At 40.0% G+C, this 23,000-nt stretch overlaps 1 protein-coding gene across 5 annotated transcripts; it reads right to left on the bottom strand.

Moving 5' to 3' along the window:
* Positions 1–1,557: 1,557 nt before the first annotated feature.
* On the bottom strand, positions 1,558–21,806 carry LOC147005491 (NADPH-dependent 3-keto-steroid reductase Hsd3b5). Of its 5 annotated transcripts, none has more exons than XM_085835627.1 (6): positions 21,702–21,778; positions 17,435–17,502; positions 15,651–15,703; positions 14,210–14,406; positions 4,924–5,088; positions 1,558–2,743 (listed from the first exon to the last, which is right to left on the bottom strand). In XM_085835627.1, exons 4-6 carry the CDS (start codon positions 14,352–14,354, stop codon positions 1,932–1,934), a joined length of 1,122 nt encoding a protein of 373 aa, XP_085691753.1. In that variant the 5' UTR covers positions 14,355–14,406; positions 15,651–15,703; positions 17,435–17,502; positions 21,702–21,778; the 3' UTR covers positions 1,558–1,931. The 5 variants fall into 5 exon arrangements, with proteins under 5 accessions (XP_085691753.1, XP_085691755.1, XP_085691752.1 ...); XM_085835629.1 differs by lacking the exon at positions 21,702–21,778 and adding an exon at positions 20,484–21,689; XM_085835626.1 differs by lacking the exon at positions 17,435–17,502 and having other exon boundaries at positions 21,702–21,792.
* Between the last annotated feature and the right edge of the window lie 1,194 nt (positions 21,807–23,000).

Raw genomic sequence — 23,000 nt, 5'->3', positions numbered from 1 at the left:
CTGAAGCACCCTAGATTAGATGGTTGTCCCAGGCTTGTGCCCAACTAAGTAGGAGTCAGGTTCACCAACACTGACTATGGACTTAACTGGATATAGAAAAGAAAGCTGGGGAAAGGATCTTCACCTATCCTAAATCAGATAAGGGGCTAATATCCAATATATATAAAGAACTCAAGAAGGTGGACACCAGAAAGTCAAATAACCCCATTAAAAAATGGGGCTCAGAACTGAACAAAGAATTCTCACCTGAGGAATACCGAATGGCAGAGAAGCACCTGAAAAAAATGTTCAACATCCTTAATCATCAGGGAAATGCAAATCAAAACAACCCTGAGATTCCACCTCACACCAGTCAGAATGGCTAAGATCAAAAATTCAGGTGACAGCAGATGCTGGCGAGGATGTGGAGAAAGAGGAACACTCCTCCATTGTTGGTGGGATTGCAAGCTTGTACAACCACTCTGGAAATCAGTCTGGCAGTTCCTCAGAAAATTGGACATAGTACTACCGGAGGATCCAGCAATACCTCTCCTGGGCATATATCCAGAAGATGTCCCAACCGGTAAAAAGGACACATGCTCCACTATGTTCATAGCAGCCCTATGTATAATAGCCAGAAGCTGGAAAGAACCCAGATGTCCCTCAACAGAGGAATGGATACAGAAATTATGGTACATTTACACAATGGAGTACTACTCAGCTATTAAAAAGAATGAATTTATGAAATTCCTAGCCAAATGGATGGACCTGGAGGGCATCATCTTGAGTGAGGTAACACAATCACAAAAGAACTCACACAATATGTATTCACTGATAAGTGGATATTAGCCCAAAACTTAGGATACCCAAGATATAAGATACAATTTACTAAACGCATGAAACTCAAGAAGAATGAAGACCAAAGTGTGGACACTGTGCACCTTCTTAGAATTGGGAACAAAACACCCAGGGAAGGAGTTACAGAGACAAAGTTCGTAGCTGTGATGAAAGGATGGACCATTTAGAGACTGCCGTATCCAGGGATCCTTCCCATAAGCAGCTTCTAAACGCTGACACCATTGCATACACTAGCAAGATTTTGCTGAAAGGACCCAAATATAGCTGTCTCTTGTGAGACGATGCCTGGGCCTAGCAAACACAGGAGTGGATGTTCACAGTCAGCTATTCGATGTATCACAGGGCTCCCAATGGAGAAGCTAGAGAAAGTACCCAAGGAGCTAAAGGGATCTGCAATCCTATTGTCGGAACAACATGATGTACTAACCAGAACCCCGCAGCTCTTGTCTCTAGCTGCATATGTATCGAAAGATGGCCTAGTCGGCCATCATTGGAAAGAGAGGCCCATTGGACTTGCAAACTTTATATGCCCCAATATAGGGGAATGCCAGGGCCAAAAGAATGGGAATGGGTGGGTAGGGAAGTGGGGGGCGCTATGGGGGACTTTTGGATAGCATTGGAAATGTAACTGAGGAAAATATGTAATAAAAATATTAAAAATTAAAAAAAAAAGAAAAGAAAGCTGGCCACTGGAGTGACCAAACACACACCTTTTCCACATTAAGCATTAAAACATTTTATTGTTCTTTGAGCTTCATAAAGGTATCAAAATGTTCCAAGAAAGGCAATGCTTTGGTACATGGAAGGGAGATGTGGAAGTCCTGATGAAATTCTATCCTACAAGAGGTTCTAGGCAATTCAGTACCAGCCACAGATTCTTGGGTCACAGCAGCTGAGTCACAACAGCCTGTGCATTACTGGGCAAGTGCTTAGGACTGATGATGTATGACTGGGCCAGTGACTTGCAAGGTTGCTGGTGACCCAAAAACAAGTTGGGCAGTGCATAAAATGGAATTGTTAAGAGTTGAGTTGTTTCTAAGTCCCTCTCTGGAGAACCTGATAACACCCAGGGCCATGTCCTCGCCCTCCACATATCACTGTGACTTATTGTGTAGTGTCTCCCTGTGCTGCTTCACTAGTGTTCCGATCCACTCTGAGGTTTTATGCTTGGCTTCCTCCCAGCTGACAAGTGGCTCATAGCCCAGATCGCGCTGAGCTTTCTTATAGGAAATGGTAAACATGCCATTTAGTATTGTGATCAAGAGGCGGTTAAAGGGTGGCCTATAGTTGTAGACTGGACGTAGCAGGAAGCTCACAGTTTCCAGCAGGAAGGCAAGCCAGTAGAGCAGGGGCAGAGGAAGGCTCCAGCTGGAATCAAGGCATAGGCCCCACTCCTTGCTCAGGGTGTAGTTTAAATCATCATAGCTTTGGTGAGGGCTGTCATCTGAGATATAATAGAACTCTCCTTGGATGCTTGGGGACTTCTTGGGGTCCAGTAGGCTTCTGGCAGCCAGAATGTGAGCCCAGGCTGCATTGCCCACATACACTGGGTTGGCTATGGAAAATGTGGCAGTATTCTTAATTATGCTGTTGTTCTTCAGTGCTGTTTTCACAATGGTTGAAGTGACTTGGCATTCTTCCCCATAGATGAAAGGGAGTCTTAAGGCACAAGTATGCAAAGTGCCACCATTTTTCAGGAGTGTTCCATTTGTTGCCAGCACTGCCTTCTCAGCCATCTTTTTGCTGTATGGGTATGGATCAGGCCATGTGCTTTCATGATGCTCTTCCTCATGGCAATTCAGGAGGATCTCCTTGTAGGTATTTGGTCCAGCCACAATCATTGAGCTGCTGTAGATGAATGTTGGCACGCTGGCTTCCACACAAGCATCCAATAGGAGCTGAGTACCTGCTCATAGGAAGCTCACAATCATTGCTAGGAAATAAGCCAAAGGGCCACTGTGGCAATGGGGTCAGACTGGTATCCATCCCAACTTCTGTGAAAGGGCCAATAGAGGCTAAATGTATTACCACCTGATAGTGACTCAAACCTACTATTCTATAGGAAATATTCACTCTGAAATTAATAGAGGTGACGTGTATATTCTGGAAAGGAGAGAATTCCAGATTTACAAATTGAGGTTTCTTAATTTACAAGGCTCTTTGTCTGTCTTTCTCTCTGAATATCCATGTGTTTTTTGTACCTTTTTTTTTTTTAAATGCTAGGGCTTTAACCTAGGCTCTTTCACATGTCAGACAAGGTCCCTACCACTGAGACATTGTCCTAATTTACTTTCTATTGCTCTGTTTAACACCATGTCCAAAGGAACTTGGAGGAAGGAAGGGTTTGTAGGGCTCATATGTTAAAATTACTGAGAAAAGTCACTGTTTAGAACAAAGGCAGAAGTCTCAATGCTATTCCCTTGCATCTGATGATTGCTTAAGTTGTTTACATAATATAACCCAGAACCTCTTATGTAGCTTTGACACAGCCAAGTGGGCAGTCTCATTTCCCTTCCAGCCAGCCCTCTCATATCCATCAGTAACCAAGAAAATAACCCACAGAAGCACCCACAGGCAAATCGGATGGAGCCATTCCTCAGTAGAAGTTCCTTCTTTCCTGGTGACTACTGTGTGTCAAGCTGACAACAACTAAGCTGCCTTTTTAACTTGGAAAATATGTCTCTAGATTTTTCTTCTGGAAAGGTGTTCCTTTATGTTTTTTAAAAAGTGAAGTCAATACATTAGATGGGGTATAATGCTCAGTGATTGAGCCTTTGCTTTGATTCCCAGAAACCATAAAAATTTATTTAAAAAGGACTCCCTCACCAAATGAAAGCAAAGAGTTACTAATCATCATGCATTTTACTAGATTATAGAACAGTGGGGTTTTAAATTATCAGAATTATCATCAGATCCACTCTGGTGTATTGTCCATAGTATATGGGCAATACGTATTTTTACTGTATTTTATTTTCCACATGGAGACCTAGTATAGAGCCCAGACTGAGCTTGAAGGCAGGATTGTTCTGATTCAGAGTCCTGAGTGCTAGGATTACAGATGTGTACCACTATATATGGGGATGCAGTGTACTCTCATCATTAGATATCTAAGGCTGGTGTATTTTCCTCATGAAGTCAGAATTAATACAGAGATGGGAACGTGATTCCCTATAGCACCACCCTACAAGGAGGATGACACAGAGGTAGTTATGCAGAACTAAAAGGGATCCTTGTAGTGTGGATATGTGTATGCTGAAATGATTAGTTGATTTAGAAAACCAAAAACAAAAACTAGTTAATTTCTTTGGAGGTTCCCGAGAGGATACATGGAAGGAAGGATCTTGGAATATAGTGGTGTTATAAAGACTGAATTCAAAATTCAGTGCGGTTATTTTATATGGTAAAATTTTTAATTTAAAGTCAAATGGAATCTACATTCTGAGGCATTAAGCATTAAGGGATGGGGATCTAAGGAGGAGAGATGCTAAGCTCTGCCTAGTACAGATCTTCAAGAATAAAGTAATTACTATCTGAAGAGATGATAATGTGGAAATCGGAATACAATTGCAGTTAAGAAAACAGGCTCCTTTTCCCCCAGGTAGATTATATAGAGTAGCATTGAAGGCTCTCTAGGGAGAAAAAGGTCAGTGTCTGCTCCGTAGATGCAGTGGGCTGATAGACATTAAATATTTGGAGATGGAGTCAATCCATTTTGGTGTATAGAGGCAGGAGAATTTTCCTGGCAGTTGGAGTGTCATGGGTGTGGCTTTATAATCTTTCAGTCATACTGACTACCCCTGGTGTCACTCTTCATCTCTCTGCCTGGTTTCTTTTTCTAAACTCTGAGGACAAGAGTCCTGAGTTCTGCAACCTGGGCTGTTGTTCAGATGCATCTGACCTACTCAGAGCACAGCAGGTATTCCATGGTTGGCCCTTCTCTTTCTTTCCTAATCCTGTTGGGACATCCTCATTTACCCACCTGTTCTAACTCTTCCTCCAGATGTTCCAAACTAGGTGCTTCCCTCCCCAACCTGTCTTATGGTTTTCATTTTCCAACTAGCTCCATATCTTCCTCGAGTACTGTACCTTTCAGATTGACATCTAGGATGGTCTGTCTGGAAGAGGCACCAAGGAGGTCAACAGCAGCAGCGGTGTGGATGACAGCAGACATGCCCTGGCAGGCTCTCTTTAGGCACTGGGCATCCAGAATGTCTCCCTTGAGTACTGTCACCTTGGCCTTTGTCTGCAGCTCTGTGGACAGAAAGCAGGTTATTGGGAAGCTTTCTGCATGGGATGGAAGTTTCCTGACACAGGTGTCAGTTATTAGGTCTTCAAGGACAGTCATGGCAAGAAGACACTGGGGGGAGGCCTTTCTACAGAAGGAAGCATAAACACTCAAAAATCAGAATGTAGCATTTGTAGGGAAGGAAGAAGCATCTATATCCACCCCATCACTTTGTAGAACATGCACCTGAGCAGTAAAGTGCCATTTATGTTTTGCAAATAAACAAAGAGTTATAGGAAATTCCTACATGCATTAAAGCAACTGGTCAAGTGGTGGCACAGATATGTAGGGAGGGAGAGTAGGATTTAATTGATAGGGAATGGGGAAATCATGTGTGGATTTGAAGGAGAAACAGAGCTAGAGTCCTGCCTTGGGAAACTGTAACAGTAGTCAGAGGGTGGGTAATAAACTACCCAGGTATGAAGACATCAGAGAAATATGGATTAGCATCATGTTAACCAGATTATGTTCTCTGGAGTTCCAATAAGTAGGATCTAGACTATGGACACAAAGATGGACATTTTAGCTTTTCCCTGATATGTCTTGATATTTTCTGTGTCTGGTCTGTACATAAATGAAGTGTTAGCCCTATTACAGAGAAGCAATAGGAGTCTCTGTTAGAGAATCCAGAATGGACTGAAATGAGTGTTTAGGTGAGCATTTCTTATTAGATAGATCCTTGTAAATGAGGCAACCTCAAGTGGACCACACTGTAGGCTTGAAGCCAATGGCAGTGGATACATCAATGTTTTCAGGTTCCTTTGAAATTTACTGAATGATACTGGCAATCACAATGTCATACAAATCAACTCACAAAATTAACATGTGCCTTGCAGCCTGTACAAATACTCTACCCTGGCTTTAACTTAATATTTTGCACATGATTTTCTTGGTTTGCTCTTTCCTTTCCCAACTATGTCATGATATCAGACATTCATTCTGATGTCCCTGGCATAGGTTGGGGAACCACAGATGGCCCCAGGGACATGATTCAGGACACACATCTGCCCAGTGAAGGGCCTAATGTCCCTCTGGCTCCTTCTAATACATTCTTACTTCTCCATGAACTCTAAGGCCAGAGCTGGTTTGGATCAACTCTTGTGATATAGACAGGTCAACTGAATCTACAATGCAGCAAAAGAATATCTTTACAGAGGCAGAAGTAGAAATCCAGTGCTGTCCTCTTGGGACAGGTGAAAACCTGTGCTAGATTTGTTTACTCTGTGCCCCTTTCTCCTCTCAGTCATCCCCAAGAAGTCCTTGAAGTAGAAAAAGATAGGTTTCTTAGTCATGTTTTCTATTGCAGTGACATGACACCATGACCAGAGAAGCTCTCATGAAGGAACACACTTATTTGGGGTTGGCTTACAGCTTTAGAGGGTTGGTCTTTTATTATTATGGCAACATGCTGACAAACATGGTACTGGCAGAGCCTTGAGTTCTACAATCTTGATCCTCAGGCAGCAGAAGGAGACTGTCTTCCCCACTAGGCATAACTTGAGTATATGGGACCTCAAAGCCCACCTTTGACACACTTCCACCAACAAGGCCACACATTGTAATAATGCCACTCTTTATTAGCAAGCATCCAAACATATGAATCTATGTGTTCTATCATCACAATGAAGAAAAGTCTTCTGGGAAGGAGGTAGATACTAGGATGATGGTCTCTTTCTGTATATTCTTTCATCTGCACTCGCTTCAGCTGACATTATAAAGATTGTATCAAAGAGTGGCTGTGACCTCGTAGTTGGAGCCCAGATACAGAGTGCAGTACATAAAAACATGAGTTCTTTGGGTGTCCTGATATAGCAGGGGGGAACATCTTGGGTTCTGCAGTAGATACAAACATGAGTTCTTTGGGTGTCCTGAGATAGCAGGAGGGAACATCTTGGGTTCTTGAGGTAGAGCTAAATCTCCTACTTTACCCAAGACACCATGGACTTGGTAATTATTCTGAACTGCCATATCATGGAGGTGAAGTTATGCTGTGATCTTCAGTAGAAACACATACATAGAGAAGCTCCCACACGCCATCCTTTTAAGGGACAGAGGAGACTGGTAGACGTCCTGGACGCAAAGCCTTCTTTTCCTTACTTGAGTTGCCCCATCTTGGGGAAGTCATTTAACATGTGTGTTGCCTTCCTGCCTAAGAATCAGAAGACAAAGTTACTTTGCTCAAGTGACCTCATGGGGTGGTAGGTATGGAATGTCTATCATAAGTATGTCCTTGACACAGAAAGGACACTGGCAGTGCTCTTTTCTCTTTCTGAAAAGAAGGAACCTAAAATCGGTAAATTCCTCTATATGATAGTGTTGTAGGCAAGCCTGCATTTTCATCATTTATGATCCACGTGGGAGTGCAGGTTCCATGGTGTGTGATCCATAGGAAAGAAGGCTGAGCAAGTTTTGAGATCAAGCCAGTAAGCTGTGTCCTCTCCCCACCTCACTCCCACCTGCATCAGCTCCTGCCTTTACATTCCTGCCCTTTTAGAGTTCCTGCATGATTTCCTCCACTGATGTGGAAGCTTAAGTCAAATAAATCCTTCCCTTCCCATGTTGTTTTTGGTCACAGTGTTTCATGAGAGCAAGAATAACCTAAGACAGAGTACTTATGTTATTTTCTCTCTCTCTCTCTCTCTCCCTCTCTCTCTCTGTCTCTCTCTTTCTCTGTCTCTCTCTCCCTCGCTCCTTCTCTCTCCCTCCCTCTTTCTCTCTCCCTTTCTTTCTTTCTTTCTTTCTTTCTTTCTTTCTTTCTTTCTTTCTTTCTTTCTTTCTTTCTTTCTTTCTTTCTTTCTTTCTCTGTCTCTCTCTCTCCCTCACTCCCTCCTCTCTCTCTCTCTTTCTTTCTTTCTTTCTTTCTTTCTTTCTTTCTTTCTTTCTTTCTTTCTTTCTTTCTTTCTTTCTTTCTCTGTCTCTCTTTCTCCCTCCCTCCCTCCCCCCTCTCTCTTTCTCTCTTTCTCTCTTTCTCTCTCTCTCTCTCTCTCTCTCTCTCTCTTTCTTTCTTTCTTTCTTTCTTTCTTTCTTTCTTTCTTTCTTTCTTTCTTTCTTTCTTTCTTTCTTTCTTTCTTTCTTTCTTTCTTTCTTTCTTTCTTTCTTTCTTTCTTTCTTTCTTCCTGCTTGCCTTGAGACAGAGTGCCCAGGAAATTTCTAAGGAAGTTAAAATACTAAATATTAATAGACAGAAAATTAACATTTACTTGGCATTTTGTTTTATGAGACAGAGGAAAATGTGACATGTGTTATAAGTATCTCTAAGAAAAATTATAAAATAGGAAAGTATCTCTGAGCAAAGGGAGATGTCGTGGTTGTTTGTTTGTTTTCCCCAAAGATGATTGTGTTTCCAAATTAGAAGAGACAGATAAGACCCAGAATGATAAAAATACTTGGACTACTTGTCTAAATGTTTTGAGAAAGCTGCAAAAGAGTTTCAGAAAGGCACAGGACTCCTTGCAAGAGGCACAGAGGACCATATGCTCACAGATAAGCACTAGGGGAACCTGGAATGTACGCAGAGTGGTTCCTTCAAGGGAAAGAATGCATAGTGAGCTGTCTGCCCAGAAGGCTGGGAGTAGATGTACATTCTAGCTTGGTGAGCTTTGGCAAGTCTCTGTGGCCTCAGACTCCACTGGAAACTCCCCTCATGCTCTCACCATAAGGTTGTTTATTGTGATCAATCAATAGAACCCATATTCATGGAAGGTATTCCATGAATTTTACAAAGTGTTTCAATGTGGTCATGTCTGATCTTTATTTAGCTTACTTTTTTTCTCAAGGATGCTGGTGTAAAGTCCATTGTACACATGGGATTAGGTAAATTTTCACTAGGAATATGTTCACCAAATTGTGTAATGCTTAATACACTAAAATCAAACCACTTGTGTCAGAGTACAGAAACATTAACCAGCACCTACTATTTAGTCATGCTGAACCAAATGGCATTCATGTCTCTCCTGGATTGTCATCCTTTGGTCTTCATCGTCTAAGTGAACCCTTTGACCTCTGGGACAGTTGCATATGAGATCAAACAGTGTTGACCTTTGGAGACATTGAACAGATATCAGGGAACTTTGGCTGTGTATTCGGATCACAGATTCTTCATTTTCAACTTGAGGGGTTTCCCCAGTAATAAAATTGCTTTGAGTTTGTTTTAGTCAGAGTTTCTATTCCTGCACAAACATCATGACCAAGAAGGAAGTTGGGGAGCAAAGGGTTTATTCAGCTTACACTTCCACATTGCTGTTCATCACCAAAGGATGTCAGGACTAAAACTCAAGCAGGTCAGGAAGCAGGAGCTGATGCAGAGGCCATGGAGGGATGTTCCTTACTGGCTTGCTTCCCCTGACTTGCTCAGCATGCTCTTTTACAGAACCAAGACTACCATCCCAGAGATGGCACCACCCACAAGGGGATCCCTCCCCCAACTATCACTAATTGAGAATATGCTTTACAGCTGGATTTAGTGGAGGCATTTCCCCTACTGAAGCTCGTTTCTCTGTGATAACTCCAGCCTGTGTCAAGTTGACACAAAAGTAACCAGAACAATTTATCCTTTGTCAACTTGACACATAAACCCATTACTAGTATCCTCAACCCTTAGTTTCTTATTCATTCCCAAGATCTAAATTATTTTAATAGTCTCACAGTCTTGTACATTAAAGTTCAATCCCTTTAAAATGTCCAATATTTTTTAAAACTCAAAGTATCTTAAATGTGGGCTCCCACTAAAATACTTTCTTCGTTCAAGAGGGAAAAATAGCAGGGCACAGTCACAATCAAAAGCAAAAATTAATCTCCAACTATCCAACTTCTGGGATCCAACTCATGATCTTCTGGGCTCCTCCAAGGGCTTGGGTCACTTCTCCAGCCCTGTCCTTTGTAGCACCAGCTTGTATTCTAGGCTCCAGCTGTCTGTACTCCACTGCTGCTCTGTTCTTAGTGGTTATCTCATGGTACTGGCATCTCCAAAACACTGTATGACCTCTTCAGTCCTGGGCCATCAATTACAACTGAGGATGCACCTTCACCAATGGCCTTCCATGGCCTCTCATAGTGCCAAGCCTCAGCCACTCTTCATGACCCCTTCAAGCCTACAAAACCAGTACCATCTGGGTGACTCTTACACATTACCAAGTCCTGCTTCAGCAAGAAGAACAACCTTTGATATTTCTGGAACACAGCCTCTGTGCTTTCAGAAAACACTTCCCAGAAGATGTTACCTCAATGTTGCTGTTCTCTTCTTAATCACCATTAATTTCTTAGCTCCAGCTAACCAGCATCAATAGTCCCAGTAATTCAAAGTTTTCACTTTAGTAGTTCTGTTATCTTGTTAATTACAGCTCATTCTTCAGCCCCAGCTAACTAGAATCACAGAATCACAATCAAAATAGCAATGGCCCTGAAAAGAGTCTTTAATCTTCCACCTGAAATTTCACAAGCCAGGCCTCCATCGTCTTAACTGTCCTTAACATTTATCTTCCAAGCTCTTAACATCTGACAACGCACTTAACACTGAATGGATCTTCTAGCCCAAAGTTCCAAAGTCCTTCCACAGTCCTCCCCAAAACATGGTCAGGTTGTCAAAGGAATACCCCACTCCTGTTACCAATTTGTCTTAATCAGGGTTTCTATTCCTGGACAAAACATCATGACCAAGAAGCAAGTTGGGGAGGAAAGGGTTTATTTAGCTTACACTTTCCACATTGCTGTTAATCACCAAAGGATGTCAGGACTGAAACTCAAGCAGGTCAGGAAGCAGGAGCTGATACAGAGGCCATGGAGGGATGTTCCTTACTGGCTTGCTTCCCGTGGCTTGCTGAGAATGCTCTCTTACAGAACCAAGACAACACGCCCAGACATGGCACCACCCACAAGGGGATCTCCCCCCATACCACGATCACTAATTGAGAAAATGCCTTAAAGCTGGATTTAGTGGAGGCATTTCCCCAACTAAAGCTCCTTTCTCTGTGATAACTCCAGCCTGTGTAAGTTGACACAAAACTAGCCAGTACAGAGTCAATCTCCAGTTCTGAAAAAAAAAAAAAAAACAAAATATTGAGGTTTCTTACATCTCATCTTAGTGGAGAACTGTGACACTTCTCTGCCTCCTCTCCAGTGTAGGTGGCCAATGCAGCTTTAGACACCTCTTGTGATTTGTGTGTGTGTGTGTGTTTTTCTGTTCTCATGATATTTTTGTGTCATGTAATTTTACCAAATACTTTAACATTTTCTATATTTTCCAAACTAAAAATTAAATTCTTTTTATATTTTTAAAAAGATTTATCCATTTTTGTGTTATGTGTATTGATGTGTTGCCTAGAACTGGAGTTGCAGAGAATTGTTGTGCTATTGGTGCTGTAAATTGAACCCAGGTCCCACAAAGAGCATCCAGTGCTCTTAAACACTGAGCCATCTCTCTAGACCCTAAATCCTTTTGATTTACTATTAACTTTGGTATTTCAGAAGGTTCTGCAAGCCCAAGTTGCATGTATATAAGACCTGTATTTGATCATATGTATTTGTATATATTCTAAGGGTTTAAAAATCTCAGAATATCTGGTATATTAGAATTTATGTTATAAGTTATAATTCTAGTACAACATTACTATGCTACAGAGTGAGTTCCAGGACAGCCACGACTACACAGAGAAACCCTGTCTTGAAAACCCAAAATAAATAAATAAATAAATAAATAAAAATAAATAAAAAATAAAAATAATCAGATTAATTAGTTTATAATTCCCTCAAAAATTTAATTGTATGAAAAATATAATATGTACTCACTGATAAGTGGATATTAGCCCAAAACCTAGGATACCCAAGATATAAGATACAATTTCCTAAACGCATGAAACTCAAGAAGAATGAAGACCAAAGTGTGGACAAAGAAGTGCCCCTTCTTAGAATTGGGAACAAAAAACCCATGGAAGGAGTTACAGAGACAAAGTTTGGAGCTATGACGAAAAAATGGACCATCTAGAGACTGCCATATCCAGGGATTCATCCCATAATCAGCTTCCAAACGGTGACACCATTGAATACACTAGCAAGATTTTTCTGAGAGGAACCAGATATAGCTGTCTCTTGTGAGACTATGCCGGGGCCTAGCAAACACAGAAGTGGATGCTCACAGTCAGCTATTGGATGGATCACAGGGCTCCCAATGGAGGAGCTAGAGAAAATACCCAAGGAACTAAAGGGATCTGCAACCCTATAGGTGGAACAACATTATGAACTAACCAGTACCCTGGAGCTCGTGTCTCTAGCTGCATATGTATCAAAAGATGACCTAGTCGGCCATCACTGGAAAGAGAGGCCCATTGGACATGCAAACTTTATATGCCCCAGTACAGGGGAAAGCCAGGGTCAAAAACATGGGAATGGGTGGGTAGGGAAGTGGGGGGGGGAGGGTATGGGGAACTTTTGGGATAGCATTGGAAATGTAATTGAGGAAAATACGTAATAAAAATATTTAAAAAAAAAAAAGAAAAGAAAAATATAGGTGTGTGGGAATCAAAACTACTATAAAAATGGAAGCCTGTGTGTTTCTTTTAAAAATTTGCAACTGTTGTGTCTCAAAACTCTGAACAATCTTCCTTTTAACCCAATAATACTGGTTCAGTATCTTGAGTTGCTAATTATAAAAACATATGAAATTAATGTAATTAGATAAACGTGAGGCACTCTTTATAAACCTCAAATGTGTTCTGACGGTTTCAACATAGACTTGTGATTTGAATGAGAACAACTCAGTAGGTTCATATCTTTGAATACTTAGTCCCAAGTTGCTGGAAATGTTAGGAGGTGTGGCCTTGTTGGAGGAGTGACATTAGAAGTAGCCATTGAGGTCTCCAAAGACTTGTATCATTCCCACTTTGTTCTCTGCCTTGTGGTTGTTGATCTAGATATGAACTCTCAACTACTGCCACAATGCCATGCCCATCAGTCGGCTGCTATCCTCCCTGTCATGATGGTCAAAGGTTCTAACCCTGTGAAACTGGAAGTTTCCAGTAATCTCTTCTTTCTATAAATGGCCTTGCACAGTGTCTTATTCTAGCAACAGAAAAGTAAGAAAGGCATGCTTCCATCACCTTCTTTCTTCATAGGACCTAGTCAGATCATCTAGAGGATAAGACTCATCTTGGGGAGAAGGAGCAATCAAAAATCAAACTATGGGATGTCTGATAGGTGATCTGATCCAGACTCAACCTGACAAAACCAAGTGATGTGTGGTGGGATCCAAGCAATGGGTGTAAAAGAACTCTGGAGAGTGTGGAGGAAGAGGTGGCATTCATAATGGTCTCCCAGTAGGACCTGAGGCTCTTCCACAACTACCTCCACAAAGGATGAGAGAGTAGAGCACCTGGGAGTCTGCATTATCAACTCAGTGCTTACCCTTGGGCCTTGGTGTGGGAATTGACAACAACAACAACAACAACAACAACAACAACAACAATGACAACAACATCCCTCTCTAGCAACGCACTCAGTCACTTTCTTTGAGAGTAAATGGCAGAGAGATGGAATGCTGGGAAAGGCACTGGAGGATTCCTGATGACACATATGAAGTCCTACTGGCCCTCACTATGTGCTCTCTAATCTCCTCTCCTTCCTCACTCCCCTTCCCTACAGCCTTCCTAAGTGTACCTTAATACTATAAGCACTTCCTGCTATGAACTGCAGTCTCTCTCTAGTCTTTAATAAAAATTAAATATAAAGCAGATTAGGATTATCAAAGAGGCTTAGATCCACTGCCAAGGTCTCTAGTTCAATAATCTTTTGTTATTATTACAACATATTGCAAAATGTTGTAAATATTGACAAGTACATTCCATTTAGGACATAAAAGAGCTTCCAGCAAAGGAGAAAACTGATCTGCAGTGTCTAAATAGGAGAGAGACCTTTAGGCCCAGGGCCTGCCCATGACCAGTTGTGTGTGAGACCTGAATTCACTTTATCCAACTATACTGTAACTTTTGTGCTGTGCCAACTGCAAATGTTGTTTATAGATCCACCTGAATTTTTTGCTATAGACAAGAGAGCCTTCCTTACACCCCGTCCATGTCCCCCAACCCCTAAATCACTTACTGGACAATTCCTCTTCATGTTTTCGACTGAAGGTCCTGAACAGGGCTCTGATCTCCTGCAACTCTTCCTCCTGCACCAACATTCGGAAAATCCTCTGGCCAAGAAACCCTCCTGCTCCTGTCACCAGGCAGCTCCACCCAGGCATGGTCAACACAGGAATCAGATTGTTGAGGATATAGATGTGATATAAAGTGTTCCTGTGGATTGATTCAATGTGTACAGAGTCATGGAATTGCTACTACACTTACATAGTAGAAAAAAATGTCCTGAAGCTAATTTCACCCATTTCTCTCATAAGACATCACTTCTCTGGTACCAAATCTTGTGGGATATTCTCTAAGGAACAAGTAAAAAAATAAAATCAAAACCAGAGTACACATATGCACTGGACACCAGATATGCAATCTCTATCTTAGGTCATCTTTGACACTGAGACACTACTTTAGACTGTTCCCTAAGCCTGTCTCTCTCATCTTAGATGCCAATTACAAACTCTGGATTGCCTTACTTGTGCTTATGAGAAACCACTCGCACACGTTATTCCTAAATATTCTCACTGTATATAGTTATTCTTTTCAGCTTCATAGATCTGACTTCAGAAACCCAGGGTCACATTTATAAAGGATCCAGAGGAAGTGATGTGCAGGCTGAGGAAAGAGAAATGGGAACAAGGCTTCTACTCCCTTGTTTGATGTGTTAACTTCTAGTAATGTCTAAGTGTTCAGCTACAAACAAGCTTAGGAGGGTGAGCCAATAGAGGTTTCCTCTTTCTAGATGTCTCCAGGTTAAGTCAAATGTACAACAATGGTTAATCAATAACCAGCCAGAGTGTTTTTTTTCAGTGTGTTAAATATAATACCTTTTGTTACCATTTTAAAGTGCTTTACTTAGTGTCAACTACTTTGTACATCTTACAGTTCACTGCAGTGAATGCACATGTTCATCTAAAGGAAATATCATTATTCCATGCAATAATCTAATGGTTGTTTCATTGTTTAGATTGACAACTATAGATGAGTAAATCGTCCTAGGGCAGAAAAACTCTAAGTCTTGTCCAATTGATAACCCATGTACCCATGTAGACAAGAATAGCTATGAATGCAGCCCAACACAAAATTGAGAATTTATTTAAAGGATTATGAATAGTTTATTTCATTTTGTGATTCCATTATGAGGTTCTTGACTGTGATCTTCATAGGTGACCAAATATGAATGAGAATTCAAAAGGTGCACATACATGCATGGAAAAAGCTCCCAGCCTGTTTGTGGTGAATGTTTACACCAAGCCCAGAGTGAGGTCTACATTATGGTATTGTAGAGATATTTTCTACAGGTGCAGTAGCATTGGCTATATATAGGAGAGCACATATATTGCTCTGGTTCATATTTAGATGCTTACTTCATATTGTCTGAATGTTGTGTATATATACATAGTACTTACTTAGGTTCCAGGACTAGATAGGTGAATATCTGCAATTAGATATGTGTCCATTTCTATAATATAATTAAGAATAAGAGAGGTAACTATTATACTAGAAGCCCATTGAAAGATATCTATGAACCATCATTGCTATTCTATCCACTGAAACAAACAAATACAATGACAAAAATCCAAGAGAAGGTATGAGAAATAGGGGCCCACTGGTTTTTGTATGTAGAAATCCCCTAAAAACACTAAATGGGAAGTTATAATAAATATGCAAAGAATCTTTAGGGTAAAAAGTGTAGAAAATTTTTATATAAAGGAAATAAAATGATATATGGATTATTAAGTGAAATTTTAAAAAAGGAGGAGCCCTGACATAACCTTATGAGACAAAGAATCTCAAAAGAAACAGTTGATTTAGACTCTGTTGGCCTACTTCTGCTGGGCATGCACTCAACATTTAAGAATAGTTTGTTCTCCCACTGAACCTCCCTTGGATCAAACTAAATTTTATTTGACAAGTGTATCCATTGGAGATTGCTTCGAAGTTATGAATCAAAACATATGACCACTTCGTTCAGTTCTAGGACCCCAGTTGTTGCAGATCTGTGCAGTCCCTGTGCATACTGTATCAATCTCTCTGAGTTCATATGTGTGTGGATCATTTTGATTTTAGAAGGCCTTGTTTTTTCTCGGTGTTGTCCATCCCCTCTGTCTCTTACACTCACTTTGCCTTCTCTTCCATGGGGTTCCCTGTGCCCTGAGGGAGGATTTGGTGGAGACCTCCCATTTAAGACTGAGTGTTCCAAGGTCTCTCATTCTCTGCAGTGCCTGACTGTGGTTCTTTCTCTGTGCTCCCATCCTCTGTGATGGCAGAGCCATGCCCTATCAGAATGTCCTTAGGTGTCATTTTATTGTGCTCTTTTCCTCTTTAGGAGAAGTAATATTTGGTTTTACCTGAGGTCTCTGGGCTACCTAGTCTGTGTTCTGCTCACCTAAGCAATGCTGGGTATGAGTTCCTGCTCATACAGTGGGTCTTAAATCAGATCAGACACTGCCTTGTTACTCCCACAAGCTCATTGTTACTACTAACATATGTTGTAGGCAGGACACCATTGTAGACCAAAGGATTTGTGGCTGGTTTGGTGTTTTCATTTCTCCATTGGTAATGTAAGGACACATTACAAAGAGAAAGATGACAACATATAGAAATGAAGGCTCTAGGTAGACACCAGTTTGACTTCTGGATTTTTAATGGTTTTATAGATGTTTTCTTCAGCAATGGGTCCTTGCTGTCAGTTTGTGGAGAGCAACCTACTTTTGGCAACAGCTTAGGTTGTTCAGTGGTTCCCATGGGACCCCTTTTGCCAACAACCCAGTTAGATTTGACCTGGTTCTGATATTTGAAGTTTAAAGTGGCAAAAATAGATATTCAATTCAATTTTGGTTTCCCCCATTATTTGTTGATTTTATTTAGACTATATATATGTATATATACATACTTCAGAATTCTCCTACTGTATTAAATTTCCCTACTCCCCTTCCAGTGGCCCTTAATTTAACACTCACCCTGAATTTTTTCCCTGTTCCCCTCTTTTCCAGACTCTCTCACCTTAATATTCTCACTCCAGTTTCTGCCCTTCATCCATTCATATTCAATTATTCCTTTTTTCTTTTCTAGGTAGATCTATCTGTCTACTCCAAATCCCTTCCTGTATACCTAAATTTTGTGGTTCTATAGATTGTAGCTTTTTACTGATGGTTTGATAACTAACATCCACATATAAGGGAATACATACCATAGCTGACTCTCTGGATCAGAGTTCTCTCACTCAGGATGATTTCTTTTCTATTTCCATTGATTTACCTACAATAGTTGGGATGTCATTTCTCCTCCCAATGGTTTTCCCACATTTTCATTACCCATTCATTGGTTGATGAACATCTAACCTTTTTCCAAATTATGGCTCTTATCAAAAGAGCAGCAGTCAACATTCCTGAGGAAGTGTCTGTGTGGCAGGATGAGTTGTCTTTAGGTATGTGCTCAAGAGTGGTATAGCTGAGAATTGAGGTAGATCAATTTCCACCTTCCTGAGGAAATCACACTGATTTCCACACTGTTTGTAAAAATTCATACTCTCACCAGCAATGAACAAGTCGTACCCTTGTTCTACATCCTCACCAGGATGAGTTATCACTTGTTATACTAAACTTAGGTATTCTAAGTGGTATAACAAAGTTCAAAGTAGTTTTCATTTGCATTTCTTTCACAGCTAGGGAAGACCAACATTTCTTTTTTTTCTTTAAAATTATTTATTTATTTATTTATTTAATGTAAGTACATTGTAGCTGACTTCAGAAACTCGAGAAGAGGGCATAATATCTCATTATAGATGGTTGTGAGTCACCATGTGGTTGCTGGGATTTGAACTCAGGACCTCCATAAGAGCAGTCAGCACTCTTAACTGATGAACCATCTCTCCAACTCCCCAACATTTCTTAAGTTTTTCTCAGCCATTTGAGTTTCCTCTTTTGAGAATTCTACATGTACATCCATCAGTACATTATTCTTAGTTGGGCTGTTTTCTTGTTATCTAGTTTGTTGAATTATCTGCATAATTTGGATATTAGACCTCTATTGAGTATGTAGTTGGTAAAATGTATTCCCATCCTTAGATTGCAGCTTTGTCAACATTCTGGTGTTTTTTAACCTGCAGAACCCTATCAGCATTATTAAATCCTATTTGTTAATTATTGATCTTAGAGCATTTGCTACAATGTTCTGTTCAGAAGGTGCTTTCCTGTGCTAATAAGTTCATGCCTATTCCCCATTTTCTCTTCTATCAACTTCAGTGTACCTCTATTAATTCTGAGGTTGGTTGTTTGTTTGTGTGTGTGTGTGTGTGTGTGTGTGCAGTATAGTAAGTATGGATCTATGTGTATTTTCTGCATGCAGCCATCCAGTTTGTCCAGTTCCTAATGTCAAAGATGCTGTCTTATTTTTGAGTGTGTACTTCTGTATTCTTTATTAGGATTCTGATCTCAATGAGTATGTGGATTGTGTCTAGGTCTTCAATTTGATTTCACTGATTTTGTTTGCTTTTGTTCCAATACCATGCTGTTTTTATTAATATAGTTCCATAGTACAACTTAAAATTGGGAATAGTGATACCTCCTGCTATTCTTTAAATTCTGCAATGTTTTATGTATCTTAGTTTTTTCTATGTTTATGTGTGTACATATGAGGATTGGAGTTTTGGTTGGAACTGCATAGACTGCAGATTGCTTTTTTTAGGATTACCCTTGTTATTAGTTTAGTCCTACTGACCCATGACCATGGAATCTCTTTCCATATTCTGAAACTCTCTTCATTGTCTTAAGGTTTTTAATCATACAATCTTTTACTTACTTGTTTAGAGTTACTCTATGATATTTTATATGATTTAGGGCTATTGGGAAGGGTTTTGCTTCCCAGAATACTTTTCTCTGTCTATTTGTCATTTGAATATAGGAGGCTATTGATTTTTGTGTGTTAATTTTCTATCCTGCTATTTGCTTTAAGTGCTTATCAACTCTAGGAATTTTCCAGTGTAATTAGTTGGTTAGGCGCTAATTATTTATCTTTGGCTAGTTTGCATTATGCAATATCCATACTTTGTCCCACTTTGTATCTGAACTAACATCTCTTGTTAATAAATAAGCTATTAACTGGAAACTTACATCTTGTGACAATAACTACAAAGCTCCTAAAATCTACTCACTTAGCAGAATATTAACTTATACCAGTCCCAGAGCCAGGAATTTCATCAGCTAGCATCTTATGTCTGTAGAATAGTTTGCACATCTTGCTGTACCTGCCCTTCTGGTTAGCTCACTAATGAATTTTAATATTGCCTTGATTTATAACTTTCTTGTTCTAGTAAATGAAAATAATCTTGTGAAATTTCTTCCTTGTTGGAATGTGGCATTTGGAGCTATCTAAATCTATGTTTCCAGTCATGGTGACTAAAAATGGCTCCAGATTCTATTCTCTCATATTTCTTTTAACATAAGAGCTTGCTTCCCCACCCCACATTTGTGAATTGCCATCTGTGTGATGGTGACAGGACATTGGTCTGCTGTAAGACTACCAAGTACTCTTAACCACTTAGTCATCTCTGCAGCCACACAATTTATTTTGGACCCTAATTTTTAGAGTGCTACAAACCTGAAAGCCATTGATGACACTGGGAAGCTCTAGTAGGGTGACTTTGAAGGTTACAGTTCAGCCCTGGTTCTTTCAAACATGGGTGCTTCTGTCTGCAAACTAAGTTTATGTTCATTTTTGTGGATTAAAGATGTGTTCTAAACACATACCCTTATTCCAGCCAGAGGGATTAAAGGTTTTCACTAAAGGCTGAGTATCATCTTTGCAGGCTTGGTCAAGCAGGATCTCACTGCTACTAGGTTTTTCATTAGAACTTGGCATCCTTTACAAAATGCTAGTTTCCAGGTTTTTGTAATGTAAGTTTCTTGTATCATGGAAGCTTTTATTTCCATTTTAAAGAAAGACTGCAAACTCAAGAGTAAATTGTAGTAAGATTGGATTCATTTTGGGAAACCCTGAGATACTGATGTACAGGGCTCTGATAGTGGAGCATGGCCTTCTGTGCAGCACTAATATATAACAGTTGTGTAATATGAAGCAAATAGAGAGAGATACATAGCCAACAGGTGGAAACAGTTTGACTGAGAGACTATGTGTGCTACCAATAGTAAAGCTGTAGAGACAGGACTGCTCACCCCTGTTAGAACATACTCGACATGGAGAACATAAGTCTCCCTTTATGGACATTGTCTCCTTTTTACCTTCTGCGAGTTCATGCATGCTCATATTACACCAATGACCAATGTAGATGTGAGTACCAGTTGTTGCTGTAGGTCCTCAGGTATTCTACTGAAGTCTAGATAGATTTGTGGGATGATAAATAGGTTATTTAACAGTCAAAATCAACTGAACCATTATTTAATTCTCTCCAGCATGCTGGAGATTCCCAGCAAAAAGTAGCTCTAAGCAAGTGGAAGTGGTTCAGGTTACTCATTTACAGGGCATCAAATGTCAAAAGGAAGGGCTTCCCTGAAGGTTCTGTCATGTACATGTTTTGTTTTCCAAGTGGTAGTGAAGAATATTTCTCTCCCTCACTGCTTCTCTCCTTATTCTCCCTCCATTTCCCCCTCTCTCCCTTTCTGTTATCTATAAAGGTGATTAATTTTTCTACCATAGAGTCCCAGTGGATTTCTGCTTCCTAATTCTCATCAGGATTATGCACCTTGCTCTTTTAAAATTCTTTCATTAAATACTTTCAATTCACAAGTATATTTATATTCATAGCATTCTGCCTCTTGTCTCACCTTTCCTCCTTCTTTTAGCTATTTGTTAAAATCTGCTTATGTTGTACATGTATATTCTGTTCAATTACTTTGAGTCTCCTGCTTGGTCAAACACTATTAACAGAGGTTAGGTATAACATGTGGTAAATGACACTGAACATATTTATAAGAATAGTGTTCTTAGTCATGGATAAGACATGGAGGTGTTGAAGTGAGTAGCCTTGGATACCTAGTGGGCAAGGAATGGAGATGAATGTATTAGCAGAAGGCACATCCTGTTACTGCTTCTAGTGGAAAAAATACACAAGTACTCTTTTACACATATTGAGAGCCAAATCTGAGATCAAGCTGAGTTCTCTGATTTCAGACTCAAGCATGTTGACATAAAATGTCCTTTAAACAATGTTCTCAGAAATATATCCACCTACGTCACACATGTGATATGGAAGGAAGGCTCAGAAAAAAGTAAAGGTTATTCAAAACATTTTGTTTTTGAGAACTACTAGAACAACTGTGCCAATGGAAGTTACTATTGCTTCTTTCTTGATAGAAATCTACATACTGTGGGAATGACCACTGGAAGCTCATACAAGGAAGTAAAAACCTCCCTACCAGGCAGCATGTTCTTTACTTGTATTGCTGGTACAAAACACCTCAGCCAAAGCAACTTATAAAGAAAGCAATTAATGGACTTACTTCTTGTTTCCAAGGGTTTTAGATCCTGAAGGCAGGCACAGTTCCCTTCTTGATCTGGACGCAAAGAACAGAGGCAGTAGGATTATTTGGAAACCTCAAAGTTCACTTCCAGTGACATTCCTCTGTCAACAAAGCCACACCTCCTAATGCTTTCTAGAATTTGTACCCATAGTGACCTCGGGGTTAAACATGTAAGCCTATGTGGATGTTTGCCTCCAAACACCATGAACCTCTGGAGCTTCAGCAGGACTGTTTCTACAGAGCCTCCTTAGTTGTTTCTACTGGATGTATTAAGAGCCTTATTTAAGGTTTCTTTAGCTTACTTTCCCACTTTGGTTATTCTAATCTTATCTGCTGGATAGTGTAAGCCCCTGATTTGATGATGCTATTTGCCGATTCTTTCCTGTGTCTCACTCTCTCCTTGTCTCTCTTTCTCTCTCTGTATCTCTCTCTCTCTCTCCTTGTCTCTCTGCCACTTTCCATGGTAATTTTGCTTTTGATAGCTTTGTATTAATAAAAACCACACATTGAATACTGAAATTATGAATGCAATGAATCACTTCTGTATAGAGAATATACTTTATGTAGTTGTGAAAATAAACACGATGTTATTTGTTTTGAAGGCATTATTACAATATCAAGCAAGGGGAGGGGAAGAGTTACAGAAAGGCATTAATTTGGTCATTGCACCCCCACCACCTTGTGGCTGAATTGGGAACCTGACAAGTGAACAGGGATGTCTTGGGATGCTGATAGCCTCTCTCCATAGAAATCTGGCCTACCCCTCTCTGTGTAGAATAACACTGGGAACAAATGCCTTGTATCTTCGGACCTCCAATAAAGGATTAACATGTAGAGGTTTTTTTGTCCCTCTGTATTTTCTCTTCTGCATGATTCTGATTGCAAAAAAGCTCACTGTTCATGTTTGTTTGGTAGTCTCTTTATCTTAGCTGGCTCTAGCTCAGTGTGACATTTTGTAATTCTCAGAATGTTGGGAGAGAAATAAGTGTTTGAAAACACATTTAAAGAAATCAATCCAACGTGAGGTTTAGCTAAGGTATTGTAATAGGCAAAACTCCAACAGTTTAACCTCTTTATTGACAGAAAATATTAATATTTTCTAGTAATTCTTATATGCAATTTGGATTCCACTCCCTTTATTAATATTTTATTTAATGTATTACAATTTCATAGGATAGATTTTGATTGAATTCACCTGCATTTACCACTCTTTAAGTCCTCCCAGTTCCATCTCCATTGAACTCAGACAAACAAAAAGTAATGTTTGTAGCTAAGTAG

Source organism: Mus caroli, unplaced genomic scaffold, assembly GCF_978045245.1.
Source record: "Mus caroli unplaced genomic scaffold, Mus_caroli_1 scaffold_3, whole genome shotgun sequence".
Classification (NCBI taxonomy): domain Eukaryota; kingdom Metazoa; phylum Chordata; class Mammalia; order Rodentia; family Muridae; genus Mus; species Mus caroli.
Note: the sequence above shows the minus strand (reverse complement) of the source record. Positions and strands in the feature narration are given on the sequence as shown.

Excerpts from the sequence above, each read along its gene's own strand:
- LOC147005491 (XM_085835625.1), bottom strand. The coding sequence starts at position 14,354 with ATGCCTGGGTGGAGCTGCCTGGTGACAGGAGCAGGAGGGTTTCTTGGC. Across the intron at positions 5,089-14,209 it reads ACATGAAGAGGAATTGTCCA|AGCTGCAGACAAAGGCCAAG; the intron begins GTAAGTGATTTA and ends TTCTGTCCACAG. Across the intron at positions 2,744-4,923 it reads CCTAGATGTCAATCTGAAAG|GTACTCAGCTCCTATTGGAT; the intron begins GTACAGTACTCG and ends TCCTATGAGCAG.